General features: G+C 53.2%; 1 protein-coding gene across 1 annotated transcript in view; it reads left to right on the top strand.

Annotated features, from left to right (window-relative positions):
- ITPK1 (inositol-tetrakisphosphate 1-kinase) overlaps positions 1-19,713 on the top strand; it is a 112,266-nt gene that overhangs the window by 7,031 nt on the left and 85,522 nt on the right. Inside the window, 1 exon segment of the mRNA XM_023764087.1 lies at positions 2,556-2,580. Within this exon segment, the coding sequence (XP_023619855.1) occupies positions 2,556-2,580 (25 nt within the window).

Raw genomic sequence — 19,713 nt, 5'->3', positions numbered from 1 at the left:
GTTACACGTGGTCCTAGAGTATGCAGACCAGGCTTGCCCAGCTCAGGCCTGTCTCTGCCTGCTCATCCGAGTAATGGGCCATCCCTGCCCCTCCTTCGGTGCTGGGGAGGGCATCTGTGCAGCGGGCACTGGGGGTGCCTTAGCTCCCACACCGTCTGGGGGGGGGGAATGGTGCATGTGGTAGGGCCTGGACTGACGGGAGCTCAGCCCCCTCCTTTCTGCCTGAGTCGCAGGTTCTCCTGTTCTTGGAGCCCTGGCTACCCAGGAACTGTGCTCTCACTCCTGGGAGATCAACCGCACTTCAGGGTTTCAGCCTGTCTGTGCTCAGCGTTCTTTGTTTCTTTGATGTTTCCAGTTCCATCTGTTTTCAAAGTTAGAGACCTGTTTGTTTGCAGGCCTGGGGGAGGGAGAGCTGTCTGGGAAGATGTCACATGCGGACTGTGGCAATGACTCGGCTTCATAAGGGGAATGACAGGCACACGGGGATAATCTGGATGCCACAAGGATTAACTCAGAGGGAAAGACTCGGGCCCTGGCCGGCACCCAGGGGAGGCCCTGCACCTGGTGTGGGTCACGTCCACGTGCCCTCTGGCTCCTCAGCATCCCTGTCTCTCCCACCGTGCGGTCCCGCTCTGGTCATTTGGCGCTTTCCTGGGGACTTACTTCTCCCTCAGCTGTTGAAGATTCTGTACAGAAGCAGGGGGAGGGAAGGGTTGGGGGTCAGGTGGTACACTGAGCCCAACCTGGCCAGTTCCAGTCCAGTGCCGAGTGACGGTGGCAGTTTACTGTCACTGATGCTCATGTGGGGCCAGGACAACCTGGGGACGAGGCCGGGCTCCGAAATAGTGTGGGCTGTGAGCTGGTGGCTGGGTGTGGCCCCGGTCCTGGTGATGCTGGCTGTCCCCCGGCCGCGGGCTCTGGTGGCCCAGGGCTGTGCTGTTGTGTCCAGTTTGTCCCTTCATGGAGTCATGGCAGCTGATGGGTACTGGCCACCATTCCTTCCAGAACTGCAAAGAAGCTGTGTGACAGTGTGGACCCCGGGATCAACCCCATGGTTTTCAAATTGGGTTTGGGCTGGGGGTTCTGTGGAGGTGTTGGGTCGAGGGGCAGGCGGCCTGGCACACTCCGCACGCAGTGTGACCTGGTGAGCCGCCTCTGCTCCATCTTGTTGTCTCAGGTAGTGGCTTCCTTGTGAGGTTCTGCTCCTGGCCGGGCTCTCAGAAGGCTCTGGGGCCCACTTGTTACATGGACGAGCCAACTAATGTAAGATTGGTAGGTGTCCCCTGAGCTGTGCCATGTGAGGGGACAGGGCCTGTTCCCCAGGGAGGTTGGGCCGGCTCCTCCCTCAGACCGGGGGCCCCTCAGGGCCTGAGCTATGGCTGTTGCATTTGTTGTGCCTTTTCTGCAGCCTGTGAGTCCCTCAGGAACTGAGCTATGGTTTACATACTTAGGTTTACGGAGCGTCTATATGCTGGGCGGGCACCATGGCTGGGCATAGGGCACACAGTCACTGAATCTGCTCTGAGGAAGGGATGTGGGCCAGTAAACGCGATTCCTGACCTCTTCTGGTCCCAGCCCTGAGCATCTACGGGAGGCCTGGCCTTCTTGCCAGGAAAATGCACATGGGCATGCCATCTACAGTCCATAAGGACCCCTGTACTTCTCCAGCTCTCCCCCCCAGTGACAGAGGGCCCGGTAGCGGTACCCCGAGTCCTCAGGAGCATTCTGGCTCTGAGGGGATGGGGTGAAGGTGGGTCAGGGCTGGCTTCCTGGGGGCATTTCTGTGTGAGCCCAATCCTAAAGCCTGAGGTGGAAGGTAAGGACCAAGGCTTGGAGATGCGACCAGCCCTGCAGTCCTGCTTGCAGTGAGAATGTGGGGCGGGGAAGGTCAAGGTGAGTGAATCATCAGGGAGCCTTTGTTGCTCTGGGGAGACCCCCACCCCAGGCTCTGTATGGGGCAGGTGGGTCAGGGCACTGGTATTGGAGATCAGAGGCCCTGGGATTGTGGGAGAGACGGAGATGAGGCCCAGCCCCGGGGGATATTGGTGAGGCTGAGATGGTTGAACCAGGGTCAGAGGGTGGGCAGGGTGTCAGTGGGGGCCAGGGATGGCTGGGAGTGGACAAGCAGCCAGAAGGACTGAAGCTTTTGGGGCTCCTGCATGAGGGAGAGTGGATGGGCTGGAGTGGGACAGGCTGGGCCAGACCTGGGGTGAATAGGGGAGTGAATATGGGGGTGGGAGGGGCCTCGGGCAGTGACAAAGGCCTGGCAGGGGTTGAAGGGGAGATGGCTGGCTGTGAGGACTGGGGTCTCTGTAGGCCTCTGGCCACGTCCTTCTGGGGAACAACCCCCGCTTTCTGCCAGAAGGTGGCTTTGAGGACCTGCGGGAAGTTCATAGACCTTCCCCTTGAAGGTGAGGCCGTTCTGGGGAGCATGGCCTGAGAGGTGCAGCCGTGGGCTCTCCTCCCCTCCTGCCGTCAGCTGGCTGTAGGGAACATTCTGGAAGGACACTTCCTGCCTGCCCAGTAACCTTTGTTTTCTTTGTTTTCCTCCACAGGAAGCGAGGGATAGAAGTGGTGCAGGTGAGTACAGGCCCTGCCTCCCCCACCTTTCAGCGCTCACCTTCCTCCCTCCTGGGGTCTGGGCGCCTGCTTCTCGCCTCTCTTCTCTCTCGTGCATCAGGCCTTGAACTTCTCCCCACCAACCTCCATGATGCCCTCCTGGGCAGGGCTTGGGGTTGGGGCTGCTGGCCTGTCAGGTTTATGGAGTTGCTGTGGCTTTGTCCGTGGACGGAGCTGGCTGGGGGAAGAGAGGGGGCTCTTGGGGGTAAGGGTGGGCAGGGTGAGGGGGGCATAGCCACCCAGCCAGATGTCCGTGGTCCTGATGCCCCCACGGTTTGTCTGTGCCTGTCCTCAGGCTCTGCTGAGGGAGCACAAGGCCCCTGCTCCTGCCTGCGTGGTTTGGTCCTGGGGGTGAGCCCTCGCCTATGTCAGACCTTCCTGTGAGTGGTGTCAGCTCCAAGACCACTCCTGTCCCCCCCAAACCCCAAGTCAGGGTGTGTACCTTCCCATGTGGCACCCCTTTTCTGCTGTCAGGCCACACCTGACCTTCCCAATGGGCCTCTGGCTCCTGGGTGGACTGAATCAGTGGGGGGCTGACCCCCCTGTTGCCTCACCCTAGGGTGGACTTGGGTTAGGTGCGCACTGGCTGGAGACAGAAGGAAGGATGGACAGAGAGAAGCTCTTGCAGGGCCTGGAGCTAACTCTGTGGCCCAGAAATAAATGTACCCGCCTGCCCTGAGGGTGGTTGGTGAAGTGGGGCGAACTGTCTAGCAGCCTTGGCGAGTCCTTCCTTCTGGCCTCCCTTTTCTGCAGTCTGTGGGTTGAACTTGTCACCCGGAGGCTGAGGTTTGTTTGGGGGAAGGAGGCGATTAATTCCTGGAAGCCTCATCGAGGCTCTAGCACAGGGGTGGGCAAACTTTTTGACTCGAGGGCCACAATGGGTTCTTAAACTGGACCGGAGGGCCGGAACAAAAGCATGGATGGAGTGTTTGTGTGAACTAATATAAATTCAAAGTAAACATCATTACATAAAAGGGTACGGTCTTTTTTTTTTTTTTAGTTTTATTCATTTCAAACGGGTCGGATCTGGCCCGCGGGCCGTAGTTTGCCCACGGCTGCTAGCATTTTCCTCCAGGCTCTAGTCTCTGCGGAGGTGCTCGTGCTGCTCTTACTTGTCTGCTCTGAGCTTTTCTGTGGCCCTTACTTTCTCTGTACATCAAAAGGGGGAAGTCAGAGTTCAGGAATGGCTGAGAAGTTTGCCTTCAGGGCATTTCTGAGTGATTGACTGCGGGTGCCTGGAGGGTTCTATATACATCTAAATGGCTGAAGGGAGGGATTGATTGACAGTGCCTGTGGGGCGGGTGGTCCTGCGGTGGGAGAGGGCCCGCATTGTAAGTTTGCCACTCTGGGCCAGGTGGCTCAGCTCCTTCCTGCTCCAGGATGCTTCCGCTCGTGTGTGTCTCAGACCTTCCGATGGTTACCTGGTAGCACGTGGTTCCCTTGCAGGAGGCTGTTCCACCAGCCAGGCCTGGGCCGCAGCTGGAGCTCAGTGCTTCCCTGAGGCTAGCTCCAGCCTCTCCTCAGGGCCCACTCAGGAATTTCTGTTGGGAGCCGTTTTTGGAGGAAGTGACTTATGTGCTCACCAACAAATACGCTGCTTAAAAGGGGAAGAAATGTGCAGGTCCTCCAACACCTGATTCCTGTTCACACAGATGCCAGATGGGACACAGTGGGGTGCCACCCCCACCACGCGAGGGGGAGGCCTTGGAACCTCAGGTCGTGAGGGACCTGGGGGTCAGTGTGTTCAATTTACGTGGCTTCCCCCGGAGGATTTAGGCTAAAACCTTAATCCACTTAGCCTGTGGCTGGAACGAGACTGGAGCCATTATTTTAGAATTAAGTACCAGGCAGAAAGTTATGCAATCTTTCTGGATGTATCTGCTGTTCACTTTGGTGGTGCCATGGGGAGGAAGTGGTGGCTGGGGACCAGAATGAAGCCAAACTGGATGCTCTCCACACTGGCCTCTAAAAATAAAACCCACCTCAACGCTTCTCTGTTCACCTCCTCCTGGCATCCCCGGGTGTTTGGAGAACTTGAAATTTCAAGACACAGAGAAACTCATTGCAAAAATGGGAAGGGAATCCATTTAGCTGGTTTTTAAAAACCAGCCAGGCTTCTGGGTGCCAGGTCCCCAGGCTGTGGCTGCTGGAGATGACTGGCCAGTCACTTAGGGGTCAGTGATGGAAGGGCTGCCAGTGTTTCCTGTGTCAGGTGCCCTGGTGGCTATTCTCCCGTTTTGTGCAGCCACCTAGTGATGTGGGTGGAGTTTTCCTGTCTGTCTGGAGATGAGGAAACAGACTCAGATGTTGTGACGTCTCTTGAGGGACTCAGCTGTTCAGTGGTTAGAGCTGGGAGTTGAATGCGGGTTTGTCCGTCTCCAAAGCCCGCATGGTAATAGGCAGTCTGTCCATTTACTAAAGCCTCTCAGGCCTCGTATCACCTGGGGATTGGCTACCGTTTAGGAAAGGATGTTGGGCCGGTAGGCGGGAAGGAGGACCAAGACGCTGGTTAGATCTGCCGTGCTTGCCCCGTCGTGGGAGTTACTTCCTCCTGCTGTAAACGGCAGCAGTGACAGTGAGTGTCTCATTTACTTGGTTCTTTGGGTGCTGGGCATCGGCGGCATTTACTCTGAACAAGCGTGTGTGTAACCTCTCCAGGGCGGCGGTGGGAGCACATTTAAGAAGTCCATTTTGCAGCTCCCCACTTCCTCGTGCTCATTCCCACAGCTGACCTGCTGGGGAAGGAGCTTGTAAACTGTCCTTCCCGGCCACCCCTTTACATCGGCCCCCCTCCCATCTCCACGGAGGCAGAGCACCTAGTGGTGGGGAGCAAGACACTTGGGTTCACGGTTCTGGCTGTGTGACTTCAGTCTACCTGTCTGTTAGATGGAATAACGATGGTACCTGTCCCCTGGGAACGTTGTTAGGCCGCGTGCAGTTAACTTGGGTAAAGCAGGAGGCATGGAACCTGGCCGGCGGGAAGCTGGTTATCTGCAGGAGAACCGCACCCTCGTTATCAGACGTGAATCTGGTGTGTGACGGGGCGGGGGTGGGGGGCGCGTCACAAGGCTGGTCATTGTGATCCTGGGGCAAGTGAGGGACTTCCTTTCTCTGCAGTGAAACTGAAAGAGGACTTGATTGAGTTGTCAGCTGATAGAACATTAACAATGATTTCTGAGAATAAATTACTGTAATTCTTAGCATATAATTCTGAAGGAATTCAGAGAATATGCTGTGGTAAATCTCTTTACATTTCATCTTATTTATTTGAATGAGTGGTCTCAGCACTTATAGCTATACAAATTGCAAAATGGAGATAGAATTGATAATAAACTCAGTCTTATTCTAGCAATAGGTATTATCCATTCTGTGGATACAGGAAGCAGTTAAATTTCCATTCATCTCTTCTGAGATGTATTTCTAACAAGGTTTTAATTTTTTGTGCTTATTGTTAATACAAATTTGTAATATATTTCTGTTGCATTAATTATGTACTAGTAGTAATTGTGATAATAAGTCTGTCCAGAAGAAAATTTTTTACACTTAGAGCTTTATGGTCACATGAAATTTAAAAATTAAAACATTTATACACTTTTTTTTTGCCTCGTAGTATAATAATCAATAAAAGACCTTCAGACATAAAACAAACTGAGAGTGGAAACATCTAAGGGATGCGGATTGGGAAGTTGGAGGAGGCAAAGGGAACATTGCCAACTTCCCAGGTGTTTAAGAATCTGATTCTGTAATTTTAAGATGGATGGTGGGTGGTTGCTCTCAAATCGCTATGATATTTAGATTCCATTGGATCCATTTAAAAGAGAAACAGTAACAGTTTTATTTTGAAATGTTAATATTTACAATATGTTAGAAATTACATCCTCTACAAGTATTTAAACTTATGATGAGAAATTTTAGATGTCAACTTGAAAATGTGCAAATAGAAACATAGTTTTAAACATTTATTTTGGGGGTTTAGTTTGAAGGCCACTGCTTTCCAACATTATCCCGTTTACTTCTCAGAAATCAGGCCCTGAGGCAGGTGCCGTCAGGCAGAGGCCCGGCCAGGCTGGACCACTCGGACTCCGGGGCCTCTGTGTCTACTGAGAACCAGAAAGGCCTCTAGTGGTCTTGTCTGCTGGCCGCTCGCCTTCCTAACCTGGGCCTGTTAGGCCAAGGATGCTTGCTAATAAGGAAAACTTGCCATTCTCTGCTCACGTAGCGTGAGAAGCCCCAGGTGAGGCCGAGGCTGGGAGGGCCAGGAGCAGGGGAAGCCCTGCTCTGTGCTAGTGCTGGGCTCAGGCGAGCGCCGGAGAGAGTGGGCAAGGGCTGTGGGACAGGATGCCCTGACTACCTGTGGTGACGGTGGTGGTTTCAGGCACTTGTCTTGAAGGGGATGCTCACAGGTACCTGTCATGACAATGATGGTTTCAGGCACCTGTCTTAAAGGGGATGGTCTACAGGTACTCTGCCTCGGTTTCCTCCTCTGTACTGCTGTAGTGAGGATGCTGGCTGCACAGGCCCTCCTGACTCCACCATTTCAGGTGGTAACAGTTGGCCTCACTCAGCCTTTGGGGTGAGAGGCCCTCCCAGCTGGCAGGTGTGGATTGGGCAGCCTGGCCTCTCCTTGCAGCAACATTTGGCAGTCTTTCCCGGGTGCCAGCTGTGTACCGAGCTGCAGCTACAGGATTCACATGGATCAAGGTGAGATTCCTTCAGCTCTGCAGTCTGCAGTCGATAGCCAGAGGCCAGGGTGGGTGGGTAGGCCCAGAGGAGGGTCCTGACTCAGCACGGTAAGCCAGGAAGGCTTCCTGGAGGAGAGCAGGGAGAGCCTGCTACTGGTGATGAGCCTCATCCACCTGATAGACCGGGAGGCAGGTCCAAGCCCACAGCCCGGGCCAGGGCTGATTCCACTCTCCAGGCTCTTCTGCTCCTGGCCCGGAAACAGCTAGTTGCTAAGATGCCCAGTGCCCAGCATGGCCCAGCCGTCACTGCCCCTCCACCCAGTGAGCCTTTGTTGGAAGGAGGAGACATTCTTTGGCCATTTGGGTCACCTGTGGCCTAGGGGGGCAGTGAGGTGGGGCTCTGCTGAGGGCCGGGAGGAGGCCTGTATCAGCCACACAGGGCGTGTGCCCAGGAGCATTTTCCACTCTGACCTGGCCTGTGGGGAAGGCTTGCCAGGGAAGCCCTTGAGGTTTCCTCATCTCTGGTCTCCACCGCCCCTTTTAGAACAGCCCAGCATTTGGTGGCAGGAGACCCTGAAAGAACAAGGGACTCACTGCCCTGTCCACCCCCATCTCCTGCCCCAGCGTGCTCTTGGGCTGTCTTTCCCCAGGTGTTTCCTTAAGCACTCGGGGAGAAGGAGATGACTCTTAGCCTGTGAGGGGTTGGCGTTTTATTTTAAAATGCAAATGAGCAAGCCGTAAGTGTGAGAAGTTCTGTTGCTGATTATAGATTCGCTGATTATAGATTCGCTGTCCTCCTTCCAAATTCCTTGAGAATTCAGACTGAAACGCAGCTTGGAGCAGCCGCTGTTTCTCCGGGGCGAGGAGCAGGTTCCCCACTGGCCCCAGCGCGCAGGCGGGCATGGCTGTGCTCGGGGTCTCTCCGGAGTTGCTGCTTGCTTGAGAAGTTGGAGTTCTTTGTCTCTGCGTTTACCCCCTTTCTGCACAAACTACTCAGGGAAGGGAGTTGGGTGGTGGATGTTGAAGCAGGAAAGGAAACGCCAACAAAGAGAGACACTGGGAGTGGCCGTGGGCCCAAGCTGATGACTGGGTGCTGGGCACCTGGAGTTGGAGATTCGGTGGTGGCTGCCCCGGCTCATAGGCATGCCCAGAGGGCTGGGAGGGCTTGTCTGTGCTGTGGTAGGGGCCTTCAAGGACTTGGGGGCCAGCACTTAAAGGGGGGAGTGGGCAGAGGGTGGAGAAAGCCTCATAGGAAAATTGATGCCTCTTAGTAGGGAGTAAACTGGGTGCAGGTGTGGGTGGGGAGGTGTTGGAATGTCTTTCAGCAGTGGTTCGCAACCTTGGCTGCACATTAGAATCACCTGGGAATCTTTTTAAAATCCTGATTTCTGGGCCTCATTCCGGAGGATTTTAAATCAGGATTTTAAAAAGATTGCCAGGTGATTCTAATGTGCAGCCAAGGTTGAGAACCACTGTCTTTCAGGCAGGGAGTGCTACGTGAACAAGGACCCAGAGGTTGGGCAAGGGCTCTGTTGACCCCGAGTGGTTTGGAGGCTCTGGTTTGGGGCCTTGGCCATGAGGGAGTTGGCCAGTACCAGGCCAGAGGGGGTGGCAGGGCTGGACCACAAGAATGTCCGGTGAGCTGTTCATGGGGCCCGGAGTCAGGAGGCATTGAGGGGCTTCTGTGGGATAGAGTGCTGGCTCCAGTTAGGGGCCATGGGGCAAGGGCCCACTGGGAGGGCACAGAGGAGGTGACTGGACAGGGCTGAACTGGAGGCTGGGACACAGCTGAGTGGGGGTGATGGGGTTTTGCAAGAATTAAGGAAGTAGAGGAGGGCCGAGGAGACAGATGGCAGGATGTGGTGCCTACGTGGATGTGGGGGGTGAGGGAGGCTGAAGGTCAGTTTCCAGAGTTGGGGTGCAGGAGGAGGAGTGGAGGGGAGAGAAAGCTGGTTCTGGTAGGTGTGCTGAATGCAGGCAGGTAACTTCGGTAGCTGCCTTCATCCTACCTAGAAGGAGGGATTATAGAGCCAAATTCTCTGCTAAGCTTTAAAAAATAAATTCGTTATTTAAGTGACATTTTCACATGGTTCAAAAGTTGTTTTTATAAGATATGCATTTAAAGGTGTCAAATGATTAATTCCCAGCTGGGTTCCCTCTGCCACCCATACTCTCTCCAGGGTGCCCTCACTGGATTTTATATTTCCAGGGATAGAAGTCCAGGTGGAGCTGGCACCTGTAAACATTTCTTCCTTCCACCTGCTCCCTCCAAGTGCTCAGGAGCCAGGTGTAAGGGGCTTTGGGAATATTAGTTGCTTTGGTGTTTATTGTGGGCCTGACATCCTTGCCACTGAATGAGCCCATGGTAGCCATTCGGCCACTTCATGGGCAGGGGCTCCCCTAAGGCCACCCTGACCCCTGCCAGCAGACCCAAGACCTCCAGGGAAGGTGACTACAGGATGGGGAAGTGGGCTCTGTACAGAACTTTCCCACATGGTCATTTGGAGCCATTATTCTTTATTTTTAAATATATATATATATATATATATATATATATATATATATATAGAGAGAGAGAGAGAGAGAGAGAGAGAGAGAGAGAGTGTTAATCCTCAGCCAAGGATATTTTTCCATTGATTTTTATTTATTTTATTTTTTATTTATAATGTTTTTTTCTTTATTGATTAAGGTATTACATATGTATCCTTATTGCCCCATTGCCCCCCCCCCCCCTCGCCAACTCATGCCTCCATTGATTTTTAGAGAGAGTAGAAGGGAGAGGGAGAGACAGAAACATCGATGTGAGAGAGACACATCGATTGGTTGCTTCTTGCACACACCCCGACCAGGGCTGGGGAACCTGCAACTGAGGTACATGCCCTTGACCGGAATCAAACCCGGGACCTTCATCAGCAGGCCGGCAGACACTCTATCCACTGAACCAAACCGGCTAGGGCTGATTTTTTTAAACATTGCTGTGAGAGAGAAACATAGATTGGTTGCCTCCCAAATACATCTGGAACCTGCAGCCTGGGTATTTGCCCTGACTGGAAATTGAACCAGTGACTTTACAGTGCACAGAACAACACTCAACCAGCTGAGCCACACCAGCGAGGGCTGGGACCATTATTGAAATACAGGTGGTTCTTGGCTGTCTACTCAGCTTCCCTGTGGAGCCCCGAGGTCTGGGCTTGCTGGAGTTTCAGATAGTCTGGTTTCTGACTGTGTGTGATCTCACTTTCCTCACCTTTAAAGTGATGACCCCACACAGGACTTAAGGCACCTAGTGGAAGCTTAAGGAATGAGTTTCTTTTTCCTCATCCTTGTTATAAACAGTGCGGCTTATGGGGAGCGGGGAAGCTGCGGATGAGTCTGTGCTGCTTAGAAAAGTTACTGTCAGTGTAAGGAGTGAGGTTTTCCCCCACATCCCCATGCTACTACTTGGTTTCTATTGTGATTCTTAGCTTAATTCTTTTTTTGAAGATAGATTTTATTTTGTTTAAAATTTGAAATGTATATTTTTTAAATGAAACATTGAAAATTATTTCCATTCTCAGTCTTTTACTTAGGATATATATTTAACAAGTAGAGGTAGAAAAATTTATGTGTAAGCATTTATGTGTAAGCATGGCCATCATAGTATTTATATATATATATATATATATATATATATATATATATATATATCAGGGGGCTGAGGAGTTTTATAAATTAGTGTCTGCTCATTCAGATGCTTACAGTAGCCATCAAAGGAGTTCTTTGGCCCTGACCGGTTTGGCTCATTGGATAGAGCGTTGGCCTGTGGACTGAGGGTCCCAGGTTCGATTCCAGTCAAGGGCATGTACCTTGGTTGCGGGCACATCCCCAGCAAGGGGTGTGCAGGAGGCAGCTGAATCGATGTTTCTCTCATCAATGTTTCTAACTATCCCTCTCCCTTCCTCTCTGTAAAAAAAATCAATAAAATATATTAAAAAATAAAAAGAGATCTTTGGAGGACAAACATGGGAACATGCTCATGAGATGATGTTAAGTGCTGTCGACGTCTGCTGGATGGTTTCAGTTCTGTCAGTTTTATGTTTATTCTGAGCTTTGTAGGCTGGCTGTCACCCACAGACGCTGTTTCTGGCGTCGGTGCAGCTCTGCATGCGTAGAGGGCTGCAGGTCTCATTTCTGGGTGTTCTTTCCCACCTGTGACTCGCTGAGGCAACTTGAGCAAGTCCTTAAACTTAAAACAAAAAAGGCCTCCTGCCAGGGCACCGAGCTCCCGGGCATGTTCTGATTCCACACCATTCCACACGAGTCTGACCCCAGCCACCTGATTTCAGCGCCTCATTGGAGTGTAGCCAGTAAGCACTTCACGTAAAAGCCAAGAGCTGGAAGGAGGAACGTGGGTAAATAGGATGGGATGGAAAGGGCCAGAGCGAATTGAATGAGCCAGAAGCGAAGATTCTGCTTTGAAATGAGCTGCCTCTTTTGAGGTTGTGCTGGGTGAAGTCCAGGGTGGTCTGCCCATGTCGGCATTGCCATTGTTCTCACCGGGTGCTGGTTAGAGTGCCAGCCCAGAGCCACTGGATCCGGACCCCCAATTAAGCCCGTGCGCAGTAGAGCTGCAGGAGGCTCCGGTGCAAACAGTGGGTGCTCATTGTTGGGGGCTACTTCCTGGAGCCCGCTCAGGTCCAGTGGCTGAGACTCTGAGTGCATTGGTGAATTGATGGGAAGGACCTGGACCATATTCCGGGCCCAGCTGGGCACACAGCTGGCACTGTGGAAAGCAGGTTTGGGACAGGCGTTACCTTCAGCTCAGTATCACAGACCATGAAGCCTTGAATCTTTCGGTTGGCTAAGAAGTTGGCATCTCCCTCTCCAGCCCCTTTCCCATTCTCATGTTTCATGTGCTGTTAGAGCCGCTCAAATGCCACCTTGCCTGGCACCTTCCCTGCTCCCCCAGCCGGCCCCAGCCCCCAAGCTCAGGCTGCCTGTTGGCGGGTCCTGGGCCAGGACTTCCCTGTGTCTGAGGAGTGCAGGACCTGGCCCTGCTGCGTGCTCTCTGCTGGGTGAGCGAACTGAGCCCAGAGCTGTTTCACGCAGGACAGGGCAGGCCCTGAGGGTCTGTGTTTGTAAAAAAACAGCTCTGGACTATCCTTTCCTCAGCTAGTATGTGCTCGTTGTTGAAATCTTGGGAAATAAAGACAGGCCTGAAAATGAAAACTCAGAGGTAATCATTAAAACAATTATTTTGATACATTTTTTTTCATATTTTTACCAAAAACAGGCTATTTATTACATTTTGTGTGAATCCAAGTTGGGCTATTTCTGTGCCCATAGTTTTGCGACCTGCATTTAGGGGGTGGGTGGTCATTTGCTCATGTGATTTAATCACCGCTGACGTGACTATCCCAGCAGCGGGTCACTTCCCACCATCCCTGTGTCTCAGCGTCTCTGCTCTGGCACCTCAAGCTTTGGGAAGTCCTGGTTTGCTGTCAGGAACAGGGCGCTCTGGGTGTCTCTGGACCTCAGTGTGTGTGCACATCTCAGGCTCTCTCTTTGGATTGACTTCTAGAAGTGACGACACTGGGTCTCAGGCATCACATCTCTCGGTGTGGCGGTGCCCATGGCCTTAGGCCCTCTCTCATTCCCACCTGCGGTGCGTACACGGGGGTGTCCCAGGCCAGTGACTCGGAGGCTGCTTATTGCAGCGTCCCCAGGCCTGGCTCTGTGCTAGATGCAGGGGGCTGGGGGGCTCAGGGCTCCCAAGCGGTGTTGGCAGCCGCTGACGCCTCTGTGAGGATGCTGGTACGGCCGTCACTCCGCCAACTGGCTTGCGATTATAAATGGCTAACGTTGATTGAGCATTTGCTTTGTGCCCGACAAGGTCATAGGATTTACATGTATTAATTCATTTGTTCCTTACAGCTACCCTGTGAGGTGTGTAATGTTGTTGTCCTCGTTATAAACGAGGACATGGAAACAAAGAAAGGTTAAGTGGTTTGCCAAGGTTGCGGGTACCGAGTGGAGGAGCTGAGATCTAAACCCAGGCAGCTTGGTTCCAGAGGCTTATTTATTGTTATTAGTTTTACTTTGTATTACGGAAACAGTCACATGACACACCAAATTAGAGAACGTGGTTTGCTGAGTCCCTTCGTGCCCGTCCCTGAGCGTGATGCCCGTCAGCACATGGTCAGTGTGGTTTCCTGGAGACCCTGTTCCCCGGGCAGTTTCCAGGCAGGTCTCTGTGCTGTCCGTTCCTCTGTGAAGGTTGCAGATGTTCCTCTGCAAAGTAAGGGCTAGTCCTTGTTCTTAACTTCTGGACAGGCCTTTGGGGTGGGTTGGGTCTATCAGGTGATGGGACCGCCTCGTGGGTCTGCCCTGCATTGTGAGAGGTGGGTGAAGGACAGCACTGGGGGCAGGGGAAGGTTGAGGGGGTGGGGGTGGGCAGGTCCTCGAGGCCTTGGCTAGCATCCTATCTGCCAAGACGTGCATGAATTGATTGGGTCCTGGGGAATTGTTCATATTGGGACACCTGCGGAGTGGCCGGCATAAGGGTGTTGGGAGGTGATCAAAGGAATGCAGACTCAGCCTCACTGAGTTTGGAGACTTCTCTAAGCACTTCCGTGTGGTCACTAATTTAATCGTCACCACAATCCAGGGAGGTACTGTTATTAGCACTATTACTAGCTCTATTTAATAGACTTTGATTATCCCACTTTACAGATGAGGAAACTGAGTCAGAGAGAACTCAACTTCGTCCCTCTGCTAGCAGCAGGAGGTGGAGCTGGTGTGAGCATGCTGGCCCCGAGGTCCATGTCTTGACCTCCACACCCACTGCTGATTTTATGTCTTTTCTGAAACCAGTGCTTCCTGGCAGTTCCTGTGCGTGGGGTGTCTGGATGTGTCTCCTGCACTGGGCCCCACTGCTGCCAGAGTGCTCTTTCTCAAACAAGCCCCATCTGGTCCCAGCTTGGCTACAGCCGAGGGTGCAGGGTAAGTCCCATTCCTTGGAGCGATCCATGAGGCCCTTGACAGTTCGTTCTTGCTCTGGAGAACGCCCCCCCCCCCCCCACCCCGAGCCACACCCTCAGGTGCACCACACAGCCTCTCCTGCAGCCATCACACCCCTCTTTCTGTCCCATCTGGACACGCATCGACCTGTCTGACCAAGCTCATGGCCACTCAAAGCCTGGACACCTGTCCCAGAGAGCCCCTCCCTTTACTGGGCCTCCAGCCTCATAGGCACAGAAGCTGCCAGTTCATGGTTATTTTCGTGCTGTGGGGGCTTCCTTCCCTCCCCCAAGCTCCTTAGGGCCATGGCTCACGTCTTGTTCTTCTGGGGCTGTGCCCACCTCCTGTACATGCTGGCTTATAGATGTATCTTATTAAGAAATCTAGCTGTAACCGGTTTTGCTCAGTGGATAGAGCGTCGGCTTGCGGACTGAAGGGTCCCAGGTTCGATTCTGGTCAAGGGCATGTACCTTGGTTGCGGGCACATCCCCAATAGGGAGTGTGCAGGAGGCAGCTGATTGATGTTTCTCTCTCATTGATGTTTCTAACTCTCTATCCCTCTCCCTTCCTCTCTGTAAAAAAATCAATAAAATATATTTTAAAAAAAGAAATCTTTGGAAACCAGTGGAAAATAAGGAAATATTACAGAAATACATGAATTAGAAAAGTTCTCAACATCTCATTCTTCAGCAGTAACTGCTAACCTCTTTTTTTTTTTTCTTTCTTGTGCCTATATAGCCCCCACCCAGTTCTCTGACACTTATTTAAAAACCTTTTACTACTTTCGAAATGGAGACGGGAACATTGAATGTGACAGTTCTGACTGGTGGCGCCTTTGAACGTAAAAAACAGAATAGAAACATTTGAATATCGTGGAAGGTTCTTAACCTGCTCTTTTATCTATATTGTGTTTATTTTTTTAACAGAGAAGAAGGGAGAGGGATAGAAAGTTAGAAACATCGATTCAGCTACCAAGGTAACCAAGGTACATGCCCTTGACCGGAATCGAACCTGGGACTCTTCAGTCCGCAGGCCGACGCTCTATCCACTGAGCCAAACCGGTTAGGGCTTAAACTGCTCTTGATGGTGTGAAGGCTGGGGCTGGGCGGGGGTCTCGGCATTTTTTTTTTTTCAGCAGGTTGATTTATCGTGTAGCACTGTTTTAAAAGGTCAGAAAGTGTACATGAACTGGAGCTTTCCTTATTCTTATGGAAGTGCTAATTTATTAGGTAATAGGCCATTTTAACTATTCTCAGAAGAGATAAATTAGTTGCTTTCATTGACTTTATAGTCTAGGCATGTTCCTGGCTTTTGGTGTTCTGTATGCTTTCTCTTTTACTGTCTTTCCTCATGTGAAAGGCTAGTAAAATAGAAGTACATCAAGACGGAGTAACAGAGGAGGATGTAGCGTTACCTGATGGGCCGGCTGCTGGGAGGACGCCAGGGCACTGCTGAGCTTCCTGGTAGCCAGTGCATATGGGGAAATGAGATTGGCTCCCACAGAGAAGAACTCTAAGTCCTTAGGCGGAGTGAAAACGTGGAGAGGATTAAACCTTCGTTCCGAAAATGTGGAAGAACCTTGTCAGTGTCACGAGTAGGAAATCTCTGCCTTGACCTGGAGAACTATAAAGGGAGAACTATAGAAGCAGAAGTATGGCGGCCATGGGTCCCTCATGCAGGGACATTGCACCTTGCAGGGGCCTCTCCTGGACCCCACCCGCCACCCCCTTCTGCCTGGCCAGCTCCCACTCTCCAACACCCTGTGCACCACCTGCAGCTGGACTGTGGAGCCACCAGGATCTGCGATCTGCTGCCAGTAGCTGAGGAAATAGCCACGGCCTGAGTAAAACGGTACATTGATTTCTGTTGGTGTCAAAGGAGCTGGATGCAGGCGGCCTAGGGAGCTCTACAAAGTCATATAGAACCCGCTCCTCTGGGCTTGCGCCACCCGCCCTCCACACTGGCTTCTAGGCCCAAGGCCACCTCCTTGCTGAAGATGGCTGTGAGGCTCTGCCACCACGCTGACATTCCGGTAGGAGGAAGGCGCAGTGCAACCCCACGTCTGCTCTCATTAGGTGGCCTCCTTAGAAGTCCCACATGACACTGCTGTCTACATTGGGACCAAGCATCCTAACATCTCGGGCCAGCAAGCTGGACACACTGTCACCTCACGTGAACTTGGGGTTCTGTTACTGAAGAAGAGGATGAGGCAGGTGTTGGGCTGCAGCCAGCCATGTCCAACACACTTGGGCTCTGGACTTAGAATTGGACAGGTTACACGAGTCCAAATGGGGTGTGTGTAGTGAATGACTGTGTGGTTAGGTGAGCCAGAATGAAAGGCTCTCTCTTGTTTGATTGGTTGTCAAGAAGCCAGAACTGTCTGCAGCACAAATTCATCCGTCCGTTTGCTGAGAGCATGGCTGACAGGGCTGCTTGTCCTGCTGTGGTGCCGTGAGGTCCCAGCTTGGGCGTCCTTGGGTGTCTGCTGAGCTTGGCACCCTGAGGCCCTCTCCTGGGTGCAGGGATGGCTGGCCGCAGTGCCTGCTGGGATTGGAGCAGTGTGCCCTGGCTGGGTGCCTTTGAGGGCACAGACTGAGTTTCTTCCTCCCTGTCTCTGTCTCTCTTGGGACCAGCCAGGATCGGGTGAAAGCTTCATCTCTGAGGGGTGCTGACCCTCGACCCTGGCCACAGAAGGCTCCTGGCTCCCCTCACACCCTGCGAGCTAGCTTACCATTGGCTGAGATTTCATGGTTCCAGAAGCTTGTGGAACCCTCGTCTCCATCTTTCTCCCCATTCAGCCACCCTCACCTTGAGAACCCCCCTGGGAACCACGTGGCCCCATCTTCTTCCCGAGTTCTCTGGTGTCCTGTGCGAGTGGCAGCAGGGGCAGCCCTTTCGGGGACCCACGGGCTCCCCTGCCACGCTGGCCTGTTTTCCAGCACGACCGTCAGTCTGAGCATTTCTTTTGAACTTTCTGTAATGGCCTCAGAGCATACCCTATAAGGAGATCCCGGCTCGCACTGTGTCCGGGAACTTGGCGGTGGGGCAGGGCTGTCATCACTTCCACAGAAGCCACTTGGGAGGCGCTCAGCAGTCCGATGGGAATGGGGGGGTTTGGTCAGGTGTCCTGGGGGAACATTTAGGCTCCTGGGTTCTCAAGATTACTGTGTGGGCAGCCACCACCTAGTAAGATTGTGTCAGGCTCTGAAATGCCACGTGACTGTTCCGAAGGCGTTGGCTGTGAACCAGCCCAGGTAACTCCTGTTTGTGCCTAGCCTGCTCCCTCACTTGTCTGGTGAGAGCACTGAGGCTCAGACAAGCAGGTGTCTTTGCCCTGTGCCACCCAGGGAGCGAGCTGCAGAGCTGGGGTTGGATTCCTGGGTGTGCAGTGGCAAAGCCAGTGCCTTCTCTGCTCAGGAGGCTGCCTCCCTGGACTGGGTCTGGTGAGCTGGCCCCTTTGTAGCTGTGCAACCCTGGGCAAGTGGCAAAACCTCTCTGGGGCTCATCTACCAGAAAGGGATGGGATTGATGAGTGAGATGAGAGAAGGCCTCCCTGGGGGCAGGTTGGGGGTGGGGTAAGGCCCTCTCAACAGCTCACTGGTTTTCTTGCTCCTGAGATCACTTGTCTAATTTGGCAGAAATTTGGCCTCTGAGCCTCTCCCATCCTTGATGGGTGGGGCCGCTGGGTCCCTGGGCAGGAGGGGTGGGTTTCCTGGCCTGGAGCAGTCCTGGGCTCACGTGCTTCTTCCTGCCTGGGCAATATTCTCGCAGCAGGCCCTGCCAAGTGGATCTGTTATTTGCAGTGTTTTGACAGGATCATCAGAAGCCTGGAGGGGAAAGGATGCCTTTGGGACTGAGTTAATGGCCTAGGCTGGGGGCAGGGGAGCCTGACACAGAAACAGGGGCATACCTGGTGAGGGGAGGGGCACAGCTATTGAACTTTATACCAGGAGGCCTGGCCCTCCCTTCAGCCCACGGCTCGATAGGTTGTGTGCTGACTGAACATTCCCAGGTGACTGTTTCAGGCTCTCACTTCATTAGAAACGTGGGTGACCCAGGCCAGCTCTGGCCTCTGCCTCCTGGCTTTGCTGTCTGAGGGCTCCGTGCCCTCATTTGTCCGATGGGGACAATGACCCCTGACGGGGAGAAGAGGAAAATCCCTGAGGTGTGATACGGCCACCCAGGCCTCGGCCTTGACCTTGAGCCCGTCTGTTCCCAGCACCCCCCAGGAACCCTCCAGCTGGGCCTTTATGGACCCGTTTGTGCGCTGCCACAAATAGGAGGGAGCTGCCAAGGGGCCAGGCTGCGGCGAAAGCTTACCCTGCGCCTGGGAGATCTCTGACCCTCCTGAGGGGTTTGGAAATGTCTCTGCAGAAGGTCCAGGAGAGGCTCCGAGGGAGCTGGTGGGAGCCTCGTGTGTTTACTCGCAGCCCAAGGTACTCAGCAGGCACCTGCACCAGGTCCTTGGAGTCTTCTCTGTGTGAAGAAATAGAACACGTATTTATAGATTTTAAACAAAATTATTCCTCTTTTGTAATCTGCTCCCCACAAACACACTTAGCCTATCGGTAGCATTTGCCCTCTTGTTGAACGTTCTACCGAGCCTCGCTTTCTTAATGGCTGCGTAGTATTCCCTCTGCAGCCGAAGTTGGCAGGTTCTCTTGGAGGATGCTGGCAGCGGTCTGTCTGTCACTGTGTAAATAGTGTTGTGGTGAATGTCTGGCTCCGCCGTCATTGGGGCCGGCCAGCGGTGATCTCTCTGAGCTGTGTAAATAATAAAGGATACATGTTGTTTTTGCAGTTTGTAAAAGTAATATGTGCTTCTTGGGGAACACCCCCCAAGCATTATAGGGAATTGTGGGAAGGGACCACTGCTTTGAAGTTTTACCTGCACTTTGAATGCCTCCAGGCACGTAAGTGGCATCTGTTTCTCCTCCTTGTGTCCCCTCTTCCCTCCTTTCTTTCTGATTCAGGCCTCAGACCCCCTCTCTCTGCTCCTTGCGGCTGGGCACTGGGGCCTGGCTGCAGCCTGGCCCGTGGGTGTTTTGTTCGCCTGTGTTCCTGACACAGGGTCGGGGACCAGGAGCCTGGACTGGTTGATCCCAGGTGCTCCCCGAGTCCCACTTCCTCCCAGCACTGCCAGACTGCAGGCTGCTTCCTGGGCTGGGCTGGGCTGTCTGCACAGGGTCCTTCAGGAGGCCCCTCTGTGGTGCTTTGCTCCTCTTTGCGTCTGTGAACCAGGGGGACGTTCAGACGGCGTGAGAAACCTGGGGGGCTGGGGAACTGCCACCTCCTGCTCCGTCTCCCTCAGAGGTGGCAAGCATCACGTAGTCCCCAAATGACCGGCCTTACCCACGTGACATTGTTGGTGGCCCACTTACCAGCGAGCTATCTGCCCTGTGGACTACAGCCT

The sequence above is a fragment of the Myotis lucifugus genome, unplaced genomic scaffold (genome assembly GCF_000147115.1).
Source record: "Myotis lucifugus unplaced genomic scaffold, Myoluc2.0 scaffold_316, whole genome shotgun sequence".
NCBI lineage: Eukaryota > Metazoa > Chordata > Mammalia > Chiroptera > Vespertilionidae > Myotis > Myotis lucifugus.
Note: the sequence above shows the minus strand (reverse complement) of the source record. Positions and strands in the feature narration are given on the sequence as shown.